Below are 23,745 nucleotides of genomic sequence, written 5' to 3' on the forward strand. Positions count from 1 at the left end.
GTCTTGACCTCCATGTAGAAATGCAGGTGACAAACATCAGTGAGGCCTCACTTTGAATTCATGCTCAGCAGAACTTTGTACCTTTGAGGTCACGACACATACAAAGAGGGGTCAATGACTGCAAGGTTTGTGGTCTAAACCTTTACGCCATTTAGAATACCTGGACAGTAAATTCATTAAATAATTTATTCTCCAATAAGTCAATGCTATTTACCAAATATCAGTTATGCTTACAACTAGTGAAAGAGAAATAAATTGCATCATAACTCTATTTGAGTGAAAGGGTGAATTTTGCAGGGAGAATGTTGTGAAATAGTACTCTTCAGGCCACTGCTATTTGCCTGTTACGCCACAGTGTGTTTGATCATCATAAGCAGAACAAAGTTTGACATCAGACCTGATATCTTGACTGTGGGGTGTGTGTATGAGTGTGGAGGCTGTTGTTCAAGCATACACTAGTGGTTAAAAGTTTTATAACACCCAACTGCAACAGTGTTTGGATGAGCTTTCCAAACAATGATTGAAGTGTGTTCGGTTTCTGCATGTGTCAACTTTTAGATTAAATTTAGAATTCAGGATTAGAGATTTCATGATTCGTTTTTTATATCATTTTATCTCTTAATAGCTTTAAAAGGAAGAAATGCCAGGACATACCAACCAGAATAAACTTATTTTCAGTTATTAGTGAATCTTAGCGAATTAAAAGTTCTAAGGCAAAATATTTTTTCTCAAAACACAATGATTTCAAATTACAGTGCAGAACTATAGCCCCACAAAGTAGATGTTCAAATTGGTTTACAACTCCTGAAACCCAGCTAACCTGAGCAGTCGAGGATTATTAAACCTCTGTATTGGGAAAGGAAGAGCAGACAGGGGCTCAGGACATTAAATACACCTCACATGCCATGTGACATTTAGTTAGCTGGCTCTACTGTTTCAGCAGAGAAAGTCAAAGGGCAAATAATGACCAGAGAGAGATATAAATAGAAGGTAAAGACTGTTCTCAGCTGAAAAGGCCAAGGGCAAATAAAGTTTAGACCTGAGTGCAATGCAATGCAAAGGAATGCATTTCCTTGCCAACCGCAAATCCTCAGAGCCCCATACTGTATTAAGAGTATGGACCACTGTGACCAGTAGCTACAGTGTAGTACAGATTTCATGCAGGGCTAATACAGACTTTGATTTGGTGAATAACAGTCTAAAGATGTCTTGGTTAAAACCAGTTTTTTAATGAATATCTTTTTTATGTATAGCTATAATTTCAATGTGAAGTAAGGCCTAACTACACTACTGAAATGCTACTGAAACATTCATCTGTTATCAGATGCTTAAATGTATAAGAAACATTCACTTTTGATTGGCAGCTGTCACCGTAGCAAATAATATCAACTGTCTGTTCAATTTACCCCCTTTAAAAAAAAAAAACGGTGAAAGAAATCCAAATTCTAGATTTCCCATGATGCACTGGATGCAAACCTACTGTGGTGACTCTCAAACTGTGTGTATATCAAACACTGAGAATGTGCCTGATCACAAGGCCTTAAAGCTGCAGTGACACTACATTTGGAGAACATGTGTCTTTATTTTATGCATTTCCTGTGATAGGAATATCGGTTGGAAATTTTTATTTACATCTACATGAGGAAAGTGATAAAATAATAAATGTCTTTCAAAGTAAATATATATAAAAGCACTAGAAAATAATAAGTTCGCACCTTTGTTTTGGCGTTTCATGACTATACTGCGAAATGAAAAATTATCTTAAAAAATCATAATGTTACATTTAACTGTGATTTTAGGAAGTTTTCTCAGAAGCTAAGTTGTGATGTACAAACTAATCTAAAATTGCCTGGAAAATCTCTGACAAGGCCCAATTTCTATTATAATCTTAATAAATATACAGTACACTATACAATAAAGTAACAGCACAGCAACAGACATACGAGAAGCTTTTTTGGTTGAAAATGATTAAATTCAGCATGACAAGAGCCTTTATTTTAAATGCTAAATTAGGAATTAAAGTGCCATGTTGGCAATTTAATCTCTCTGTATTTATAATGTTAATAAATGTTAAGGAAATTTTGAAATTCTCTACATTAGCCAAACACGTCACACATACAAAGGAACAACAAAAGCAGTAATAGCCATTATCAGCTGTACCTTATTAGTGTTTTGCCTCTGCCACCAGAGTTCAATACCTCTGATGCATAGAGTCACTGAGCACAGGTGAGCTTTCAATCTTTCATAGGGATACACCTTTATGTGCAGGTTAGTATGGTCTCCACACAGTTGTAGGTCCAGTCCTGTTTGTCATTGATTGGCAGCACATGTTGGCACACCTAGAAAACAGGACAAACATGTTTGTATTAGCATTTAAAACACAATATAACCATTTTATTCCAATGTATCATCATACGCATTAGCTTAATAGTATTTTTCTTGGTCAGGATGAGCAATGCAATTGTAAATTTTAATGTAGTACAGCATCTAGTACAGCAAGACGAGCATCTAATAATAACCAAGATTTCTAAGATTGTCCAAGACCACAAGGAAAAACTTCATACCATCTTGGTCCGGCCTGGTACCTCTACAGCAAACACATTCATGCCTCTACTGCTACTGCAGTTCCTGCTCTGCTCATTGTTTATGTGCACAGTCACTTTCTGGTTGGTCTGCAACACAAAGTGTATTCGTCAGTTTTCCTCTTGACATCAATAAATAGGAGAAAATCAATTTCAACAGCTAAACATACAGGGAGGTAAATAAATAAGAATCTATAAAAAAATCTTTACTTTTTTTCTCCTTCTTTTTACTTATAAAAACATAGTAATCTGCCTCGCACTATTCTCAGAAATGCTACATCTTAACGTGCCAGTTGTCATTTGGACATAGTAATGTGGATACATACACAACATCTAAGACAGATATTCTCCAATGCTGCTAAGGTTACTGTAGTTGAACTGTAAGACAATGGGTTAATACAAAACAAAATAAATAATGAATCTAAATGAACACTCTCATGATAACCAGGTAAACAGTTTTCCCTGTTCAGTAGTTCTTTTGTGTCACTGTGCCATTCTTTTAGAATAGCTCCTGTTGCTAAGAGAATGGATACCACCTCTGCATATCAATTACAAATAGGGTGAATGGTCTCCAGCAACCACAGACTGAAGCAGTTCACTGTACTAGAAAAGAATGTCTAATAACTGTTTTCCTATATTTAGTCACACTCATTATACAATATACAATCACTCTTCTCACACTCACAGATGCTTTGTGCTCTGATCAACACCACATTCAATAAACAATAGTGTAGTATTCATTATTTCTCTCATTCAAAGTTGGACTATCATCCCTCTACTGGCCATTAAGATGCATGGCAACTTCATTTCAGAATAAAACTCTACCTGCAGAGTTAGATAATCACTCCCACACAGTTTGTTATCTACCTTGTTGGCTATAAGGGAGGAGACCCTGTGCTCTCCTCGATAGGTGTAGACAAAAACATTGTCTAGTCCCCTCAGAGCTTTGGCCCCTGTCCTGGCTATGATGGACTTCTGGAGAGCCTGGTTCAGAAGCTTGGGCCCTGACTCCATGCTGAGGGGCTGTATAGACAGCTGAGTGCCTTCACAGTGTACATCTATCTGGAATGGACAAGCCTGACAGTGAGAGGAAGAGGTTTCAATTAGTCAGTAGGACTCAAGTGAGTTACTGAAATCTAGAAGTGTTTCAGTATGTGGAAACTAAGTGGAAGAAACAAGAATGCAGATTCAAAAGAGAATGTAATGTTGTGTAGAATAACTTACTGAATGCAGGTATAAGCCTTGAATTAAAGCATATATAAGAGTATATATAAGAGTACCACCATGCCATGTTGCTTTGAGTGAAATCAGATGTGTAAACTTACCTCAACTAGCTCTAGCATGTGGTCGTAGCCCATGGCTTCTAGGTTGACCCACAGGTCTGCAGGGTCGCCATCTTTCTCTGTGGCCTCCATCAGGTTCAGCTCCATGAAGCCCTGTCGTGTCAGTTGGTTCTTTCTCATATCAAAGTTTTCTGCCCCCAAAAATCATATGGTTAATACTAATCATTGATCACTCATGCTGCTTCAAAGTGAGTCACTAGCAGTCCTACATAACCGTGCTGTAATAAAAATTATTACCTTTGCAGACAGCCCAGGCATCCTGGTCACATTTCTCTCCACTGGTCCTCAGCTCAAAGAAATTGTACTCTTCCAGACTGAGCAAACCATTTCCATCCAGGTCTATAACCTCAAAGATGCCAGACAGCGCCTCCCTGTGGCACAAAGGGAGAAACACAGAAACATTTCATGCAGGACTGAAGTTTAGACAGCCATTTTACTGTCCATCTTGCCATCCACCTAAACATTACAGTAGCTACACTGCAAGCAAAGCAGCCAAGACTTTTGTCCAGCATCCACAGGGGTGCATCAAAGAGATAGACAGATTTCATTCTAAAGCTCTGTAAAATTAAAAAGGGGAAAAAAGGAAAGTGCACACATGCACATATTTACAGACCCACACACAAACCTGAGCTCCCTGGTGAGGTCTAGTTCCTCAGTGTCCGTCCTGTAGACAAGCTCCACAGGTTTATTAGAAAGGTTCTTTTTGCTCCTTTTCTTTAGTCTGCAGCCACTGGTGAAGGGAAGCAGGTAGTAGGTCCCAGCATTCAGTTCTCCTTTCCAAACATACTTCTATGGGAACAAAAGAGTGGCCAAGTTAAAAACACTTCGCATATACTGAAATTTTCAACTGGCATTTAAATATATACAATAATAATTTCTCTATCAACACAACAAACTAACTACTAAACTAAATGAAGTATCACTGGAAAAGGATTAGAAATGTAACAGTGAATATGAACAAATGGTACATGTACATTTCTCAACACACATAAACATACCTCTTTGTCTTTTGACTCAGTGAAATACACTAAAGTTGCGTCTTCTTTGGTTTCACCAGCTGACATGACAAAAAGAGCTGTGTCCACTGTCATCCAGGATGAACCCTTGTCTGAAAAGTAAGACAGAATTACAGGGGTATGTAAGTTAAATCAGATTGTGACCTTACAACTGTCTTTCATGTCCTTTTTGTGGGTTTTGATAAAATTGTTCACTTTGATTGTGAAAATATAAATATATATAAACAGAACAAAAAAGCAAATTAATTAAATGAACAAATGATTTGTTCACTCACACCCTTTTATAAACATTTCCAATGTTCTACTATACTATACTATACTATACTATACTTCTACTATATGGTTGTTTACATATTATGTGGTTGTTTACCTGTACCACATACTATTATTTTATATTACACTATTACACATTACACTATTCTAAACAACAACAAAACTTTCAATATATTCAATGGAACACTACCACATACAAAACATACGATGGAATATGTTAACTGAGAAACCTTAATTTCTGGATTTGAACACAGAATTGTTAATGCCTGTTTTGCCCTGTAACCAAGAGCATGTTGAGAATTTGATATACCAAAACATAAACAGGAGGACTAACTTTCCACCTACTACAGCATTCCGCTACCTGCCACTGCACGCTGCAGTTTTATAAACTGAACTACACCCTGTTCTTATTGTTTGTCATAAATTATCGTCCACTGAGCTGGAACACAATCTAGCACCTTTCCTACAAAATCTGACCGGCTGCCACATGATGTAAAATATAGTCCAGAGCCCAATAATTGAAGTCAGTCTTCTGTGTGGTCTTTTTGTTTATGATTCATCATCTGAAAATTACTGGGGCGATACTTTATGTTAAAATGTCACAATAAGCCTTTTTAAAACTGTGCAACTACAGTGTTTGCTACTAAAACTGTGGTGTAGAAGTGGCGCAGAAAGCAGCACAGCAGGCAATTAAAATATGGAATTTCTAATAGATGATCCAGAGGAACAAACTATTAAATTCTTACAAGCTCCAGAGGTAATATTCTGTTCCTGACCCTAATTTCTGACTTCCTTAATCATGGGAGAGAGTGAGTCAATTTTGTTGTGGTGATTTTTGTTTGTGTGTAATGTGAAACAGTGTAAGTACCAGGTCTGTGGCTGAGGCTGACTGGTTGGATGGTTAAGTAGACGTTGGTTGTCTGGGGGACATGGAGCTGGTACTGCAGAGAACTGATACTCCCATCATCCTCCAAGAAGAAACATCCTTTCATAAAACTGTGATGCCACTCCTGGAAAAATGGATAATATTGCCACTTAACCGACAGACCCACCAAATTCATACAAAATTTCATTTGCACAGTATGGCTAACAAAGCAGAAAAATTAGGATTTCTAAACTTTATCAGACATAGTGCCAGCTGTTTGCTATTTTAAGAACTTTGAAATATCATATGCAGTATTTCATGTTATGTGTATCCTAATAGGTTTGATGATGTGTGGTCTTTGTTTAGATCGTGACATAATCCCAACAAACTGTTTTGGTGCTTGACAACAAAATGCATTTATTCATTCAACAGAAACCAAAACTAATTTGCAGTTCCTATTAAAAGAGGGACTGATCTTGTGACAGGGGAAGTATATTTTGGCATGAAAAAGTGAATTAAGCAGTCAGTCATAACAGTTAGGTTGCTCACTTGATTAACAGGAATTGCCTTCGTGATAATTACCACTCCAACCTTCAGGGGGCATATTTATTACTTCACAGTTTATGTCAGCTCAGTGTGTAAACACTTGTTATTCTCCTGCTGATCCAGAGGAGGGCAGAAGTGGTGCACTGTGTTTCTGCTGCAGGCTGATGTAAATCTCCCTCTAGTACCTGATATGGCAAATTGGAGTCCATTTAACTTTGATAAATACAGCCTTTTCAATCTTGGGCCAACAGTCATTCAAAAATATCAAGAGGCTACTTTGGCAATATTTATGAATCCTAATATTTCTCTCATTTTGAAATCCTGTTGTTCCTTTGTCTGGCAGCACAGTGGAAATGAGATAATAATTTGAAATTGAACAGGAACATCAAAACAGGGAAGTTTTCCTTCCACCCACCGGAGACACATTAAATGAAAACACAGTTGGTGTGGACACACAGTAAGAGGACATTGAGGGCCAAGCAAGTCTGGAATAGGCTATATATCCTTTTAGTGGACAAATAAATCACCAAGTTAAACAAAGAAAGTACCATAAAGACGGAGCATGTCACTCCTTTAGAGAAAAGCCATTTTCTCAAAGTATTTATCTTGGGCTATGAGAGGCATAAAAGATCAAATCATAACACTTCAGTGGTTTGTCCAGACAATATTAAATGAGGGAAATTGCCATGGGCACCCGTCTACTGCTTAAAGACATCAGAATTAATGCCCCCATTGAGAGAGGGTCAGCCTGCAGACTAATACAGGCGCTGTCACCTGCTCAGGCCACAGGTCTGATTTACTGCTACGCAGACGGTCGCTGGACACCAAACCAGCCACAAACACACACACACACACAAACACACTCGACACACATTTAAACTTTGCCTCATCATTTTAACCTATACAAAAAAATCAGTAAGAATAATCCTTACTTTCCAGTTTTCTATTCATTCAGACACATTTGCATCCCACAAGACGCACACACAGATACACACACACACACAAACTCACTCCACAACAAAAACACAGCCTACCCTCCACCCACCACCTCCCAATTATCAGCCTGTGGCAATATAGCAGCCAATACAGCGAGCAGAACTTCCCTCAGAGGTAATCTCTGGACACACATTCTTTTACCTCGATGATGTCTGGCCCTTTCCAATCTCAACACAATGCTTGGACCTGAGAGATGGAGCACGAGGCTGTTATTTTTATTTATTTATTTACTTTTTTTTCCCCTTGCTGTAAAGCAAACCAGGCGAGGTTAAGCCAAAAAGAGTGAAAACAAAGAGCGAGGGATCAATACAGTGTATATCTATCCACCCAGGGCTAAATTCGCCCATCAAAAACACTGGGCGACAGTGATACTGGGAGAGCTGTGGAGCTGTGAGGTCCTTGTTATCATGGGGTTTCTCACATGGGCCCATTTACAAAGATTTCCAGCATTTGTCACTGATGGTAAAAATGGTTAATCTTTAATATTCATAATATACATTATCAAAATGCATTGTAAATCACATAACTTATATTACTAAAATTTGTCATATTTATATTAAGGCCTGTCTAGGGACAGACATTGCAATCTAGCTTAGGCTGTCAGTGTTGCATATGTGGCAATGGTCAGTGTTATAAAATTGTCTCAACTAAAATAAATACAAAATAAACATTAAATAAACAGAACAGTGGTGTTAAATTGGGGTTTTAATGGATAAGTGACTAATGCCTATAAATCTGTTTGAGTGTTCTTGAAAGAATTTAAATTTTTATAATTATATTAAATGTAACTCCTATGGTTTACCTGTAAATCTGAAGGCTCTGGTATTTTGCTGGCCTTGATGCTGCTGGATGTCACACTGACTGAGTTCGACAGCGACGACCGTCTGCTGCGAGCGGAGGACGGACGAGAGGACGATCGGCTGTCTGAAAAAAACACAAATCAGACGCAACAATGAGAAATCACAAAGGCAGAGACATATGCTCAAAATACATGTACAGAATTATTATCAGTGAATAATGTTGCTAAAACAAAATAGAGAGCTCCAATGACTGATGAACAGATTACGTACAGCCCTCCCCTCTCCAAACAGTAAACACACTTTCAAAAGAGAGATGAGGTGCACAACATAATTGACACTGTAATCTGTCTTCTCAGAAGTCCATTCCCAAGTTCAAGTGAAGATGGCTACTTTGTATTTGGGTTCTAAAAAAAGTACGAGCTCCCCATTTTAATTAATTATGGAGGCATTTTAAATCACAAATGGCATAACAGCTCCCTCTCAAATCCATTATCTTGCACAACTTTTTTCCTTGAACACTAATTGAAGCCAGAAAATATCAATTCACTAATGAGTGGTCTGATTGTTTCCAAGCCCGGGAAATCAAGATGCGAAGTAATGTGATAGGCTGACAAGCAAATTACCGTAGCAGAGAATAAGTAGAACCACTGTCTTGGCATTTGTCATGGACCTATTTTGTATTGATGACAGTATTTTAAACTAAAGGACCAAATTGTATCTGTTTCATGAATGTGGACAAAGATGCACTGAAACGTGGCCTAACAAAAGCTTCAGTGTGAGTTTATACTGAATGTTTTGAGTATTCACACTTTCAGCACTAGTGGGTCCCTGGTGCTAGAACACAGCAAGAACTGAACTAAATAGACCAATTATCAGAGAAACACCATGACAGTTCATCAATTGGTTTAACTGTTCAACTGTACAAAATTTGATCTCATCAATTATTTGCGAAAAATCAGCCAAAATTATTCCATGTCACATTCAGTTATGCTGCATTTCTCAGGGAAGTGCTGGTTTATGCTGACAAATGTAAGAACAAATGAACAGTCAAAACAGTTTTTGAGCACCAAGAATAACCCATTCAACATGTGCAATCACGCAGCTTCTTGTGTCAGAGCCTTGTTAAAATGTAACGGGTATAAATCAATACCTGGGAGAGGCACAATAATGTGATAATCCTGACTACTATGTGGGAGCTCATTTGTTTTTCCAGTGGTGGTCGGCTGGGCCCTCCTCTCTACCACCATCTAATCCCTCATCATCTCCCCAGTGAGAAGTGGTGGAATCCTCCAAATCAATACCATGAACATGGACTGACCACTTAAATCAACCCCATCTATCTTCTCACTGTGGACCTGTCCCTGGCTTGCTCATCCAGGATCTCTGTTCTACTCTTTCCTCAAAATGCTGGTTTTAAAGTACGAAAAGTAGATTTTTACACCAATCTTCCACTGGCTTAAGGTTCTGTCTTTTACAGAAAAAAACAAAAAAACAAAAAACGTTGGCTCATTATCTGTGGTAGCAGCAGGCTGCAACTGGACTTGAACCCAGTCCTGGCTTGTTTAGGCTACAAAAACATATCTTTTTGGCAAGTGCTTACTCCAAAGCCAGAGCTGAAAGGCAACATTTTTCATCAGTTTAGACAGATCTTTTGTCAATCTCTTAACGGCAGAAGTTATTACCCAAATCACAACACTTTACAGTCTCCTCCCTCCAAACAAGCTGTTCTAATTGTGTGGCCATTGTGATGTGTGGACTGTCTTAATGAGGTGATTTGTCATACAGGGAGTGAAAAATCGATCAATAACAGAGCTATTATTTATTCATCAAAACTAATCGGTGAGGCGTATTGGGGCAATGGGTGTGCATCTTTGGAAAGAGAATTATACAGCAGTGTAATGATATCCAGCCACTGAGAACAGCAGTAAATGTCTATCGACATAAACTGATCATTAAAACATAAAAACAAACACAAATTCAGAGCCTGTCTACTTTATGTTAAAATGTTCTCACATGTTGTACCTTTCTTGAGTGTTGCGTCTGATGTGTCTGGAGGCTGAGGGTGACTTGCTGCCACTTGTGCTGCTGCTGATGATGCTGATGACACTGAGCTCTTCGGAGGGTTGTATGACTGACTGCCAAAGTTCTGTCTCTTCAGCTTGGCATCAGCCTCGAGCCTCTCCAAAGCAGCCTTCTGACATTGTTCTGCCATAGACACAAGCAATCTGCAGAACTGACAGCAACAGGAAACCATGAGTCAGAAGATGATACATGAGCACAGTTTTGAGATAATGGAGAGGATCAGAAAAGCTTGTATCTTGGGTGGAGGTAAGCATATGACACAGAATAAAGACGAGTTTGGAGCAAATGACGAGAGGGCTAAACTGTTGTTCCTTTGCACTATTGATTTTTTTTGAGTCGTTTATTCTTCTGTGTTTTATGTGAATTCAATTCAAATTTAGAGAACAAAAAGTTTTGAATGAATGAGACACAAGAAAAGGTATTTTATCCTTTGCAAATAATACTGAACAGTGTCTATTATTCATAGGGAGCGGCAACAATAAGGCTGGGAGACTGCAAATTCAATCCCATTGGCTATTGTTGGTATAATTTTACTGTTGCAGAAAATTTCTCTACTCACTGGATGGGACAGTCACCTTTGTTCTGAGGCTATGCTGGTGCATTCATTAACTTGAACTGATCAACCATCTTTGTGTATTGGTTTAAATAACTGCACAAGATGAGACAACTGTATTTAAAACACACTTTTCACAGTCTTTCACACAGAAGATAACCTGGCAAGTATAGTAGAACAGAAGCCACTTCATACTTCAAACTTACTTCTGCATAGTCCAGTTTGCCATCCCTGTTGATGTCAGCTAATGAGAAAATAGTATTCACCTCTTCACTGGTCATCTTTTCTCCTCTCTGGAAGAGTCAAGATAATTTCTTTAGTAGTAAAAACACCAGCATGAAAATATTTCTATTTAGTTTGAGCATGAGTCAATCAGTGATTTTAATCATTTTATGTTTACGCATCTGTAACACAACATGAATGGGTCCCCAGTTGATGACAAAACTCAGTTAGCTGATTGTACACCATCACTGAATTCACTCAGAATTAACGACTGTAGCCAAAACCGAAACATTAATTTGAAACAATAAATAGACAATCTATTGGAGATCTGTCTACTACAAAATGCTTTAAACTACTCACAGTCGTAAGGGCTTTCTCCAGTTCACTGTGTGTAATGTAGCCATCACCGTTCACATCCATTTTTCTGAAAGCTCTCATCAGCTCAGTTTCCTCAGTTTTCTTCTCACACTTGAGAATCTCACAGAAGTCATCAAAGTTCAATTTAGACGTTCTTGGGGTCCAGTATTTATTAAGAGTGGCCTGGGATGGATTTCTTCCCGCTTGCTGGAGAACTGAATTGGATAAAAAGCAAAAAAAATGAGTAAAGTAGTAGTAAAGACAGATTACATATGACTGTAACACAACTGTAGTTTTTTTTTCTGATACATTTTCTGACAAACCTTGCAGATGCTAGATATATTATTATTATTATTATTATTATTATTATTTTAAATCTCCCACAATGAGATGCTTTTTTGCATAATGTGACATCTGAACCACTGATTATTACAAAACTTAACCACTCAACATGCACTTTTCTGCTGTTATTCCCCTTAAGGAGCTTTGAAGGTTGGAAAAAACAATCATCTTATTTCACTCTCTCAGACAGTATCAGATATATTTTGCATGGGCTCTTTATGGAAGCTGTATGGTTTTTACAGTGAGTGAAATTAAAAAAACAACTAAATAAAAACGCTATAGCCAAAAAGAAAGAAAACTGCAGCTGTGAAACTGGCTAATGTTTAGCAGCACAGCATGGGTTTTTTTTTTAATGATGATCCACCTGCAAGTCAGTGTGGGTTTAAGAGTTTAAAGAGGAAATTTTAAACCCAAAACAAAATCATATTGGCCTCTTTCAAAAGCTTCTTGGACAAGGAAGTCAGTGTCTATAAACACAGTCAACTGGCTCTCTGAACTGGAAACTGAAGCATCAAGACGTGATATGATCAGCTGATATCTTCTGTAGAGTGGTTCATAAACACTGAATTAATGCTAAAGGCCAGCTAAGTTTGGGGGCTCATTAAAAATAAAATCGCTCATATTCCAGAAATATCATCGTCACTGCTAGCGCCCAAGGCATTATCGTATACTGTTTGTAGATATTTTTTTTCCAGATAATATCAACTCTATAGCCTGTTCCTGAACTAACGTTATATGTTTAAAAAAATAGCACGAAAATTAAATCGACCAAAGAAAAACTGACAAATGTAACATGCAAACAGTTTTTGAACGGGCAAGCTTAAGTTAGCTTACCGCGACATAACTGCTGTTTCGAAGCGATATTTGTCAAACTAGATCTGAACACAGCGAGGTACGCAGCTCTGCACTGCATGTAGAAAGCCTCCTCTTCATCGGAAGGACGAGGGGACTCTTGAAGAGACATCTTTGGGAGAAGAGTTCGACCTGTTTATCGTTAGCTAGTTCTCTCCAGCAGCCAGAAATGGTAGATAACCTAAGCTAAATGATATTATTTTACTTCTTCATCACACTGTAATAATCACCCGGAAGCATATTAGACACATTTTACTGAGTCGAAGGTGTGTTAGCAGTGCAATTTTGCTATCGTTGCTATGCGATGTCTGTTGCTACGTAAACAAAAAAACCCATTGGTGTTCACCAAAACACGATACTGAAGAAACAAACGTCAACTGTTCCCGTGGATGTAAAAAAAAATGTGATTTAATGCCTGTCGGGACATTTTCAGCTCATAAAAGTAAACATAATGTGTAGAATTTAAATAAGGATTCATTTCTATGGTTCAGAATATCTGGTGCGTGGTCCGAGTTATTTTCTAAATAAGGGGATACCGGAAACATATAAACGACATGTCGTGTTTTACACGAACTGTTTGAGTGTAGCAAAGGCGCCAGTTTCATAGATTTGGAACAAACTCTTACTGAGACTTTCTGAAACTCAAAAATGCCGTGAGTATTGTTGTCTGTATCTTTTTGATCTGTTATATCGACTATGTGAACTCTGATTTACCTCTGAAATACTTTAGTAGTACTCCTTTAGTAATACGATGCTTTTGTTGTTGTCGTACGTCCCTTAAAAGTGAAGTGGGAGGTACATGATAATACACGAACTGGGGCAAGTGAAAGGCCTTTTGTTACATGGTGTTGATTATTAAATACTACGGCAGACTGACACACGAATTTCCTGTATTTCAGTATCTTCATTTTATGATACATTAAGTTATTCATGTATTGCTTGTATTTATTTGTGTCACTGGAATACCATTCAAGTCAACTGGAGACTCAGATAACCAAGAATGGCATAGTTTCTTAATAAATTAATAACAATTCACTGACGTTTAACTTTTTTTTTTTAACAGTGTGAGAAGAGCTCTGCACATGGACAATGCCAGTCATGTAAGTAAATAAACAGTCCTTATATCAGGTGAACTAACAGTGTAATGAATACGCTGATTAGCCACAGGCAGCATTCTCCTTTCTCCTAATACAAAATGTTTCTGTGTAAAAGAATGGTTTAAAAGTTTAAAATGTAAGCTTTAGGCTGTCTGTGTTTAAAATATTAAAATAATATTTTTCAGTTTTCAGTTTTAATAACGTGTTTCAGTCAATTTTGTTTTGAATAGCATCCAGCTTCCAAAATACCAGTACCTGCAAGAAACCACTCAACTTTGACTGGGGCTTCAAGTTCTCAAGCAGGTGTGTTGACAAATGTCCTTACGTATCTCTGAAGAGATGTCCATGTGTTCACATTTATAGTTTGATAGTGATGTCGAACATGTGCATGTTTGACATCACTATCAAGCTGTAAATGTGGTCCTGTGTGCTTTGTCTTCTCCAAATCAGTTTATGAAGACCCATTTCAACAACTATGAGGCAGCTGAAGCCTAAAAGTTAGAGAAATGGGCATTTAGCTAGAAAAGCAACAGTTCATTCCCTTGAACTGGGAGTTTGTAATCTAGGGAGGGTCCCCTTGTCAGACCACAAAGTAACAATTACTTGCATATATGCTAGTGTACTCTAGATTGTGGTATTAAGGATGTGGTGCTTCATCAACAGGCAAGACCAAAATCACTGCACATCAAGAAGATGTCCAGGAGACAGAGCTGGAAAAGTGAGTACTTCAGTCACAGATTTGGAATTTATTTTAATGTGCTATTTATTTTAATCAATGAGTTAATTGTCATGAGGCTTTATTTTCCGCTATTAATTGTCTAAAAAAGAGAAGAGTGCAAAGTCTGTGTAGAGGACAGAGTTAGAGGGTTACAGTGAACTCCCTTTTATGAGTTGCTATATTTCAATTGTCACACTTTCCTGATGGTCATAATGACATATCAGAATTTAATGACAGGAGACACGGAATGACAGAGATCCATCATTGGCTAAATTATCAGTGATTTACATAGCACTAAAAATAGTTGTATAAGAGTCACTTAACACAAGAACCATTTCCTTAGCCCAGGCAGACATTTGGTGTCTGGCCCATCCATCAAGACAAGCATTAGTTTTTAATTTTATAGTGCTGTCACTAATACGTTACATGAGCTCGGTTTACAGTACATTCATAACACTCACTTGGTTATGTCATATTAGGGTCACTTGGGCCACAGCAGTGTTTTAATTTATTGTGGTTTTCAGCATATTTCAACATACATTTTATTGTGTTTGGGGAAAAAGTGGAACACCAAATGGCTAGAGTAAAAACAGATACACTTCCAAAGTAATACAGTAACAAAAAGCGGAGAAAAAAACCCCAAGAATAAAGAACAAATATATTAGTGAATAAATAAATACACAGACATTTATTCAATCCACTGTCATTCACTGATATAATCTGAAGACTTCTGAACATGTGATTGTATAGTTATCAGCCCACTTTCCTTTGCTTTGACCAGATTGGACTCTTTGCGATCTAAAGTGGAACAATCAGCAGATGCATTCATCAAGGCCAGGAAAGAGCTGGAGGAAATATACGTAAGAGACTTCTTCTTTGGTCTTAAATCTTTAGAATAGGCGGAAATTTCTTTGTCTCCTTCATATCTTCTGATTGAGAGATGATGGTTTTTATCAAATGCTGAATATTCACCTCTGACATGATTTTTCCTTTCAGAATAGCGGCTTGCAGGACTTTGTGTCTTTTTTTCTTTGTTCATTCTTTTCCAGGACAGCATGCTACCTTTTCCCTTTACTTGTTTTTTTCCTATATATTTTTGTGATTTTTGTGGTTCCCTTACTGTCCCCTTGATCTTGTATTGTAATTAGTCAGCAGAGGGCAGCAGTGAACAAGGAGGTTTCCTCACTGGATCTTCTGCTGACCTGAGGACTGAGCTTAAGAGACACAGAGAGCTGAGTAAATATGCAAAGTGACTTTTAATTGTTATATGCAATTGTGTCAGAAAGTCAGGTCAAAACTGAAGATGCATGGGATTTGCGTCATTTTTTTATGAAACCAGTTCCAATATATTTTCTGTTTGTAGTTGTTAATGGCATCAAAACGAAGGCACTCATTTTGGGTTAGGCTCCATATTTGTTTCCTCTTTTTAAAAATAAACATTATGATGTTTGTCTTTTCAGCTTCCAGAGTAGCTTCATCTTTGAAAGGGAATAAAGACCCCAACAGTCACAGTCAAGGTAATTTATCTGCTAATAAATATAACAAACCAAACACGGTTTATGAGCAAACAACATTTATTGTTTAACATTCATGTGTTATTATGCTTTTACACCATCTAGATAAACTGACCTTTTCACATTGCTAGAATCTTATCACATTGATCACTGAGAGGCTTTATGGCCACGTGCTAAGAGGAGCTCGGGGTTGAACAGTATCACAGGATTTATTGAAGACTAAAGCTGCCACACATATTTGAAGATAAGCGTTGAAGTTCAACACACATTTTCTCACAGGCAACACTGATTTTGGCCTTTCTGACAACTTGTATGTGGTTTGTGCTTTGGGGATTTTATAGTAAGATATGTCCCTGTTATATACTTGTTGAGTCAACTGACCAAGCCGCTCCACTGGAGAACGAAGGCTGGTATCCACACATTATATGGTATCACAACTGTTTTTGGTCACCCCGCCCATTTTCAATGACAGCCTTTGCCAAATTGCTCAGGGTAGACCGTTGTGATTGTGACTTTATCTGCAGGGCTGTAAAGGACAAAGAGAAAACCAATTGTTTGGTTGATTTTAAGATGAGAAGGAAAACAAATGTAGTCACGAGGGTGTTTGATTCCCAAGGACATTCACATCTGCCAATACTTTACTATTTGATTTGCATCTTCCTGGATCTTCTTTGCCGTTTAGCAAAACCAACATCAATGGATACTTGTTTGAGTTGCTCAGACAATTGTGTGCTCTGCAACCTTTGGAGAAAAACAACATTTTGTTATGGTTACACAAACAAGTCAGTGAGTAGATTTCCTAGGGAAAGAATTAATTTGATTATTTTAGGCACATGTTATGCCTGCAGCAGGGCAATTCTTGTGATCCAATCATACAATGGTGACTTGTGGAAAATGAATAGGGGCTACAGTCAGAAAGCGAGCTTGTTTTCCGATAAGGTTGTTAAATTATTTTAATTAGTTCCAGTAAGAGGGCTGAACATACATGATGCATTGTGGATCTACATCCCGGGAATGTCACATTTTTTGTCACATGGTGGATCCGTGAAATGTATCAGTTTTGCATAAACCTCCTTACAACAACAGACTTCACAATGTCAAGTCAGATAGCTGTGGGAGAGAATTGGCCCTCTGTGTGTATTGAGACACACATTTTAAGTAAACAAACTGTTATTCAAAGCTGCTGAAGAGTTCTGGCCTATATCTGCTGGGAGCATGAAATCCAGACAGATGATGCTGATGGTATCTTGAAGCGTGATTCTGCTCTAGTCTAAAATGTTTGTTTAGATTCGCTGCTATGGCCTTTAGGCTTTGAGTCCATGTGCTACATAAAAGGGAGGGAGGTATAAGAAGGTCTGAAAAGAAAAGGCTGAGTGCTTTATGAGGATGTAGGACTACAGTGGGTACAGAAAGTATTCAGACCCCCTTAAATTTTTCACTCTGTTATATTGCAGCCATTTGCTAAAATCATTTAATTACATTTTTTTCCTCATTAATGTACACACAGCACCCCATATTGACAGAGAAACAAAATTGTTGACATTTTTGCAGATTTATTAAAAAAAGAAAAACTGAAATATCACACGGCCATAAGTATTCAGTTCCTTTGCTCAGTATTTAGTAGAAGCACCCTTTTGAGCTAATACAGCCATGAGTCTTTTTGGGAATGATGCAACAAGTTTTTCACACCTGGATTTGGGGATCCTCTGCCATTCCTCCTTGCAGATCCTCTCCAGGTCTGTTAGGTTGGATGGTGAACGTGGGTGGACAGCCATTTTCAGGTCCCTCCAGAGATGCTCAATTGGGTTTAAGTCAGGGCTCTGGCTGGGCCATTCAAGAACAGTCAGAGTTGTCCTGAAGCCACTCCTTCGCTATTTTAGCTGTGTGCTTAGGGTCATTGGGTCTTGTTGGAAGGTGAACCTTCGGCCCAGTCTGAGGTCCTGAGCACTCTGGAGAAGGTTTTCGTCCAGGATATCCCTGTACTTGGCCGCATTCATCTTTCCTTCGATTGCAACCAGTCGTCCTGTCCCTGCAGCTGAAAAACACCCCCACACCATGATGCTGCCACCACCATGCTTCACTGTTGGGACTGTATTGGACAGTGCCTGGTTTTCTCCACACATATCGCTTAGAATTAAGGCCAAAAAGTTCTATCTTGGTCTCATCAGACCAGAGAATCTTATTTCTCACCATCTTGGAGTCCTTCAGGTGTTTTTTAGCAAACTCCATGCGGGCTTTCATGTGTCTTGCACTGAGGAGAGGCTTCCGTCGGGCCACTCTGCCATAAAGCCCCGACTGGTGGAGGGCTGCAGTGATGGCTTACTTTCTAGAACTTTCTCCCATTTCGTCCCAAACGTCTTCCATTTAAGTATTATAGAGGCCACTGTGCTCTTAGGAACCTTAAGTGCAGCAGAATTTTTTTTGTAACCTTGGCCAGATCTGTGCCTTGCCACAATTCTGTCTCTGAGCTCTTCAGGCAGTTCCTTTGACCTCATGATTCTCATTTGCTCTGACATGCACTGTGAGCTGTAAGGTCTTATATAGACAGGTGTGTGGCCTTCCTAATCAAGTCCAATCAGTATAATCAAACACAGCTGGACTCCAATGAAGGTGTAGAACCATCTCAAGGATGATCAGAAAAAATGGACAGTACCCGAGTTAAATATATGAGGGTCACAGCAAAGGGTCTGAATACTTATGGCCGTGTGATATTTCAGTTTTTCTTTTTTAAAATATCTGCAAAAATGTCAACAATTTCGTGTTTCTCTGTCAATACGTGTGTACATTAATGAGGAAAAGTGTTGGATTAACTCAGTTGATCCAGAGTCAAATCTTTTAATTGGGCTGTTTTACACTCACTATACTTTACAGGAAACTGTGATTCAGGACCTCAGACTTTAAATGAGTGGTCATGTTGTGTGTGGGCATGGTCTTATACTGAGCCAGGCTGAAATAGCACACAGTCACAGTATTGAAGATGTAGAACTAATTCACATTCAAATTAGTTTATGTGTATGAATATCGCTGGTACTGTTTCTGGTATAATATCTCATGCACTGATTAGAGGCACCTGTTTGTCTCCCTAAAAAAAAATTAAGACCACAATGCAAACCTCTGTTGTCATTAAAAAAAAAAAAAAAAGAAGCTATTTTTATTCTTTCCTCTGGGACATCTGGACTGGGGAGGCAAACGTGCAGTACAAAACAGAGAACAGTAGCACATGACTGTGGCATATCTGTTAAAGAGGCAACCACTGTAGCCACAAGTGACAATAATGGGATAATGGTAAGTGGTAAAACATAGTTGAACAGTAGCACAAGAAGAGGAGAGTCATAAAGTTGGCAAAAGGTCAGTTGCTGTACACATACTGTACTGTTTCTGTTTAAATCCGCTAAAATTAGCTGAGATGAGGTACCATAAGGTACTGGTCAGACCAGAATGCTGTAAATTGAAAAGAGTATGGGTGTTTTTTAATACTTCTTAGTTTTCTAACTTTTCATTTGTAAGAGGAAAAATGTCTTAGCACTCAAAAGTTACAAATTGTCTGACCGTAGTAGCCATTACACCTTTCTGCCTGTTCAGACTCAGTACGCTGGTCACTCCTCTCATAGGTGCTAAGCAAAGCCTCCGGCACCCCCACCCTGCCAAAGCAGCTGAGTAAATCTAGGAGGACTTTTAAACCTTAAAGGCCAATCCTCCAGTCCCACTTTTCCTCTTATATCTTCTTCTTCCCTCCTGCTTTCTATCCCTCTCTCTCCTTTTTTCCTGCCTTGTCATCTCCTTTTCTGCCTTATACTGTGATAGTTAGAGGTCCGTCTTTCTCAGAGAGAGAGAGAGTATGGTATTTAGAAGCGCTTACGACTGTCCTTTAAGGTTAACAAAAGTTTCAGTAAGCAGTCTAAAGAAGTCACTTTTGGTGAGCAATCAAGCTTGGGGCAAGCATAAATCCTCAGGGTATAGTCGCAGCATTACAAATACCCACAGTGCCTGTATGTGCTGATGACTACAAAATTGAAAAAGAAAGGCCCTAATAATTCTGAGGCAAGTTTCCCTCAGCTGTAGGTATTGATTATTTGTGTGTGGTGAGAGATTTGGAAAATTCAATTAAAGGAGTTGTGCAAAGGATTCATAAATTCAGCCCCTCCACCCTGTATCGAGACATGGTTATGTTCTAAATCAATGCTGCACTTCACAATATATTTTCTTAGGAACATAAAAATAAATAACATTTAAACAGTTCTGCTTACTACAGAAACAAATTTTATTTTCTCTGAAGCTTTTTAGTAACAGCCAAGTACTGACTTGTGCATGTCGTCGGGGTGGTAACGTATTTTTATTGCAGTTTTTCCCATAAGAAAATCCTATATAATATGAATTTTGAAATGACAAAATGAGGGGAAAGGGGACGGCTCAGCAGTGTAAAAATTGATCAGCCCATAGATAGGACCACATTGGGGAAGATTTGTATGTCAGCAGTAATGGACTGTATTAAAAAGAAGATTCCTTAAGATGTCATAAAAGTGATGGGGCTGTGTCGCAGGTTGTGGGCTACTGGCCCAGGCAGCTCCCAGACTCTGGTACATCAATCCTAAGAGGCCTCACAGACATATGCCACATACCCAGTGGGAGTTTTATGCTTTCTGATTGACCACACAGTTGCAATTAAAGGGGAGAGTTGTATATTAGGCTGTTTTGGTCCAACTGAAGCAGGTGGCCTTCGATCGACACCGTGGGTTGCAGAGTATGCAGTCTTTCCAGACGGGATTTCTGATTTACTGAATGTCATTGCATTTTATCTCAGGGTGCAAAAAATATACTTTCAAGATTCTTTGAAATATTAACATAACAAATAAGTACTTTCTGTAACAAGATATAGGTGAAAACACAAAAAATAGCCTTATTAGAATACATAATTCTTGTGGGGACTGTAGTTTACATTTATAGACATTTCCAATTACACAGTTCTTGCGAGAGTATTTGTCTTTGCATTTGCTTTTATTATTTTCTTGCCACTTAGGCATGTTTTTCTTAAACACTTCAATGTGTCTATACGTGCTTGATTTTAAGTTTCATAATTTCTCTTTTTAGGTCCTTTGAAGATGAGCAGCTCCTACGAGTTTCTCAAGTCCATTATGGGCTGAGGTACAATAATTTACTTCAATTCTAATTTTTAGAAATTGAATGAATTACAAATGAAGTTTAATGACTGACAGAAATCCATTACCATACATCTTGGTTTATTAACAGATAACCACGGTTTATAGAAAATATGCCTCCTGTTAATGCTCTTCTTTGTGGATATTCAATCTTGACAGCGACCGCCGTGTGTGTAATATCACTGGGTGCCAGTGGGGTTACGATCATGTTTTCTTCTCCCATATTCCCCAGGTTTTTGTTGGCGAGGCATCTCAGCTGTTGACAGCTAATGGAATTGCTCTTCACTTCTTGTGCGTACGATCCCAAGGAGATAAGGCAGGAGATGAATGTAGAATCTGTGCTGTCAGTTGTGAGGCTGAGATGTCTTGGAAGCCGTCATTCATTTGCAGGAGAAGTGTCTGAAACGGTAGGAGCGAATCCTCTGACGTGTTAGACCCCATCTACCTTCCGGAGCCTCTGCCTGGCAGCTGACAAATGTTGATTCTACATTAACCACAATGCTGCAACGCTGTGCAAATAATGTTCTTTCAGATGGCAACCCTCATCCCCTTTATGGTTAAAACTATGCAATCCTCCCCACCTGTGCAGTTTAACACCTTTGAAAAGTAAAGGTGGGGGTGCAAACTGTCTTACACAACACAGTAGTCTCTTTATTTGGCAGCGCCTGGGAAGGCCGAGGCCTCTCACTGCCCGAGTCGACCTAAGCAACAGCTGGTGTTCACAGCAACATTTCCTATTTCTGCCTAAGGTGGATCGTGTAACTCTCACTTTATCACCTTTAGAGGCCACGTGAAGGACAAAGCCAGTACGCCCATAAACAAAACTAATGTTTTGATACAAGCCCCTTAGGAGGTTGATAGAAGGATCCATGGTGTTTTTAATACCCCCTTCCCCCATCTATTAAAACACATCCACATCTTACCTATACTGTAATTATTGTGATTTTTTTTTTTAATTTCACTTTTTGTAAACAGCAGGAAAATCAGTAGAAGTAAAAAAAAAAGTACTCCATCAGTATATGATACTTTGAATGTCACAAAATAAGGTGGCATTTATATGAGTTTTCATTTGCAAACCTAATCTTTCTCAAATCAGTTTGAACAGAGCAGTGTAAACACAGCCAGACAAAGCAGTTTGATGCTTCATTGAGTGTTATATTTTGTGGCTTTATTATTGTTTATGACTGGGAATATTATGTCATACAGCAGCATGCTCCCCTTATGTTCCTCAAATGTTTATATTGATTAGCAATTAGTCTTTTGATTATTTTCTCAAATTAATCAATTACTTGTTTAGTGTCTAAAATGAAGAGCCCAAATTGATGTCTTTAAATTGCTTGCTTAATGGTTAAACATCCAAAGATATTCTCATTTAAATTAAAATAATATAAGACAGAGAAACGTGAAGGCAGCAAATCCTCACACATGAGAAGCTAGAACACACGCCTTGTGGGCATTTATTTTTGGTTGATAAATAACAAATCAAAACTGTTGTCAATGAATGGGCCGAAACTTTCTGATGGAACCACGGGTTCCACCAGCGACTGTTCTGCCGCTTTCAATCGTGTCACAGCAGATGAAGCTGCCCATATAAATGTCATATACTTAAATGTCATTTTCTTTTAACAGATTATTCAGCTGATTTTTTTAGCTCCATTTAATATTAACAAAATAGACCAAAGATTATGATTTTGTATGTTACTTTTTTATGTTTCACTTCAGCTGTATTTGTTGTTTACCTGTTTTATGACTTGCTTCCATTTCAGAAGTGAGAGGTGATAAATTCTCATTGCCCCTCGCATCTTTAAATGAATTGGCATTATGTTATATAAACACGTGTAATAAAAGAGCAAACCAATGCCTTTCACGCCACCTCTAATTGGCCCCTCGAGTTCATGTCCCATTGTAGTACCAGCTAACTCAGATCTTGGGCTTCTATTTGCCCCTATGGCCCATTAGTTGCTACCGGCCCGGAGCCTCAGATGCACAGGCAACCCTCACTGACCTGATAACATTTATAGTTGTAATGGATTTTTTTATGCCTGTCATTAACTCGCTCAGAGATTGGAGAAAGAAATTGCTTGTACCTTTTTCTGTGGTATTTCAACTTTATAGCATTATGTTCAGATATGTCACCTTCCATCATCTCTTTTTAAGGCCTCTCCTGTCACTGGTTTTGTTTTAGATGTACAGGTCTTTTCTACAGGACCCTTGTAGTATCCAGGACTTGTAATTAATATTTAATGATGTTGAGTAAAGGCTTTGAAAGATATAATTTCGGTCCAATTATTGGCTCTGTCTCTGCCAGACTGTTAGTGGGTGATTTAGCAGACTACTTGGATAATGTAGACAGTTTATATGAAGCTGCTCCAAATCAAATCATTTAACAAAGTGGCAATAAAACGGATGTTCACTTTAGATCATTGAGAAA

General features: G+C 38.4%; 2 protein-coding genes across 3 annotated transcripts; one reads left to right on the forward strand and one right to left on the reverse strand.

The window, feature by feature from the left end:
- Positions 1 to 1,622: 1,622 nt before the first annotated feature.
- Positions 1,623 to 13,072, reverse strand: efcab7 (EF-hand calcium binding domain 7). 2 transcript variants are annotated; one of them, XM_041040432.1, is made up of 13 exons: positions 12,812 to 13,072; positions 11,639 to 11,850; positions 11,263 to 11,349; positions 10,444 to 10,654; positions 8,424 to 8,545; positions 6,083 to 6,224; positions 4,924 to 5,033; positions 4,551 to 4,714; positions 4,163 to 4,296; positions 3,908 to 4,056; positions 3,450 to 3,659; positions 2,565 to 2,672; positions 1,623 to 2,339 (listed from the first exon to the last, which is right to left on the reverse strand). In XM_041040432.1, exons 1-13 carry the CDS (start codon positions 12,939 to 12,941, stop codon positions 2,259 to 2,261), a joined length of 1,860 nt encoding a protein of 619 aa, XP_040896366.1. In that variant the 5' UTR covers positions 12,942 to 13,072; the 3' UTR covers positions 1,623 to 2,258. The 2 variants fall into 2 exon arrangements, with proteins under 2 accessions (XP_040896366.1, XP_040896367.1); XM_041040433.1 differs by lacking the exon at positions 3,450 to 3,659.
- A 351-nt stretch (positions 13,073 to 13,423) lies between these two features.
- Positions 13,424 to 23,625, forward strand: si:dkey-148h10.5 (uncharacterized protein LOC107988039 homolog). The gene is made up of 9 exons (XM_041040692.1): positions 13,424 to 13,482; positions 13,893 to 13,929; positions 14,157 to 14,229; positions 14,590 to 14,644; positions 15,426 to 15,504; positions 15,793 to 15,880; positions 16,105 to 16,161; positions 21,247 to 21,300; positions 21,547 to 23,625. The coding sequence occupies exons 1-8, from the start codon at positions 13,478 to 13,480 to the stop codon at positions 21,297 to 21,299; spliced, it is 447 nt and encodes a 148-aa protein (XP_040896626.1). The 5' UTR covers positions 13,424 to 13,477; the 3' UTR covers position 21,300; positions 21,547 to 23,625.
- Positions 23,626 to 23,745: the final 120 nt, after the last annotated feature.

The sequence above is a fragment of the Toxotes jaculatrix genome, chromosome 6, assembly GCF_017976425.1.
Source record: "Toxotes jaculatrix isolate fToxJac2 chromosome 6, fToxJac2.pri, whole genome shotgun sequence".
Lineage (NCBI taxonomy): Eukaryota > Metazoa > Chordata > Actinopteri > Toxotidae > Toxotes > Toxotes jaculatrix.

What these genes read in the sequence shown, in the direction of transcription:
- si:dkey-148h10.5 (XM_041040692.1), top strand. An exon ending in CAGGAGACAGAGCTGGAAAA is followed by an intron (nt 14,645 to 15,425) that starts GTGAGTACTTCA and finishes TGCTTTGACCAG; the next exon opens with ATTGGACTCTTTGCGATCTA. An exon ending in CCCCAACAGTCACAGTCAAG is followed by an intron (nt 16,162 to 21,246) that starts GTAATTTATCTG and finishes TTCTCTTTTTAG; the next exon opens with GTCCTTTGAAGATGAGCAGC.
- efcab7 (XM_041040432.1), bottom strand. Translation starts at nt 12,941, where the DNA reads ATGTCTCTTCAAGAGTCCCCTCGTCCTTCCGATGAAGAGGAGGCTTTC. An exon ending in GCAAACTGGACTATGCAGAA is followed by an intron (nt 10,655 to 11,262) that starts GTAAGTTTGAAG and finishes TGTTGCTGTCAG; the next exon opens with TTCTGCAGATTGCTTGTGTC. An exon ending in ACATGCTAGAGCTAGTTGAG is followed by an intron (nt 3,660 to 3,907) that starts GTAAGTTTACAC and finishes TCTCACTGTCAG; the next exon opens with GCTTGTCCATTCCAGATAGA.